This window comes from Calidris pugnax, unplaced genomic scaffold (genome assembly GCF_001431845.1).
Source record: "Calidris pugnax isolate Ruff unplaced genomic scaffold, ASM143184v1 scaffold348, whole genome shotgun sequence".
Classification (NCBI taxonomy): domain Eukaryota; kingdom Metazoa; phylum Chordata; class Aves; order Charadriiformes; family Scolopacidae; genus Calidris; species Calidris pugnax.
In genome coordinates, this window is record NW_015091086.1 from 87,350 (window position 1) to 87,553 (window position 204).

General features: G+C 60.3%; 1 protein-coding gene across 1 annotated transcript in view; it reads left to right on the forward strand.

Moving 5' to 3' along the window:
- Window positions 1-204, forward strand: part of NUMA1 (nuclear mitotic apparatus protein 1) — a gene marked incomplete at its 3' end in the record, with an annotated part of 78,203 nt that overhangs the window by 43,734 nt on the left and 34,265 nt on the right. The window contains exon 13 of the mRNA XM_014957733.1: window positions 101-203. Coding sequence (XP_014813219.1) covers window positions 101-203 — 103 coding nt within the window. The remainder of the gene's footprint in view (window positions 1-100; window position 204) is intronic.

Below are 204 nucleotides of genomic sequence, written 5' to 3' on the forward strand. Positions count from 1 at the left end.
TGAAGGTCCTTCCTTTGGGGGGGGGATGGTGTGGGAGAAAGGTGGGTTCTCCATGGGGTTCCTCCCTCCATCCTGTGTCCTTCCTTCTTTTCCTCCCCAGAAATGCTCGGAGGAGAAGCTGGAGATCCTGCAGGGGAAGATGTCCCTGCTGGAGGAGCAGTTGGCCAAACTGGGGGACGGCGGCGCCCAGCAGAAGGGAGAGGT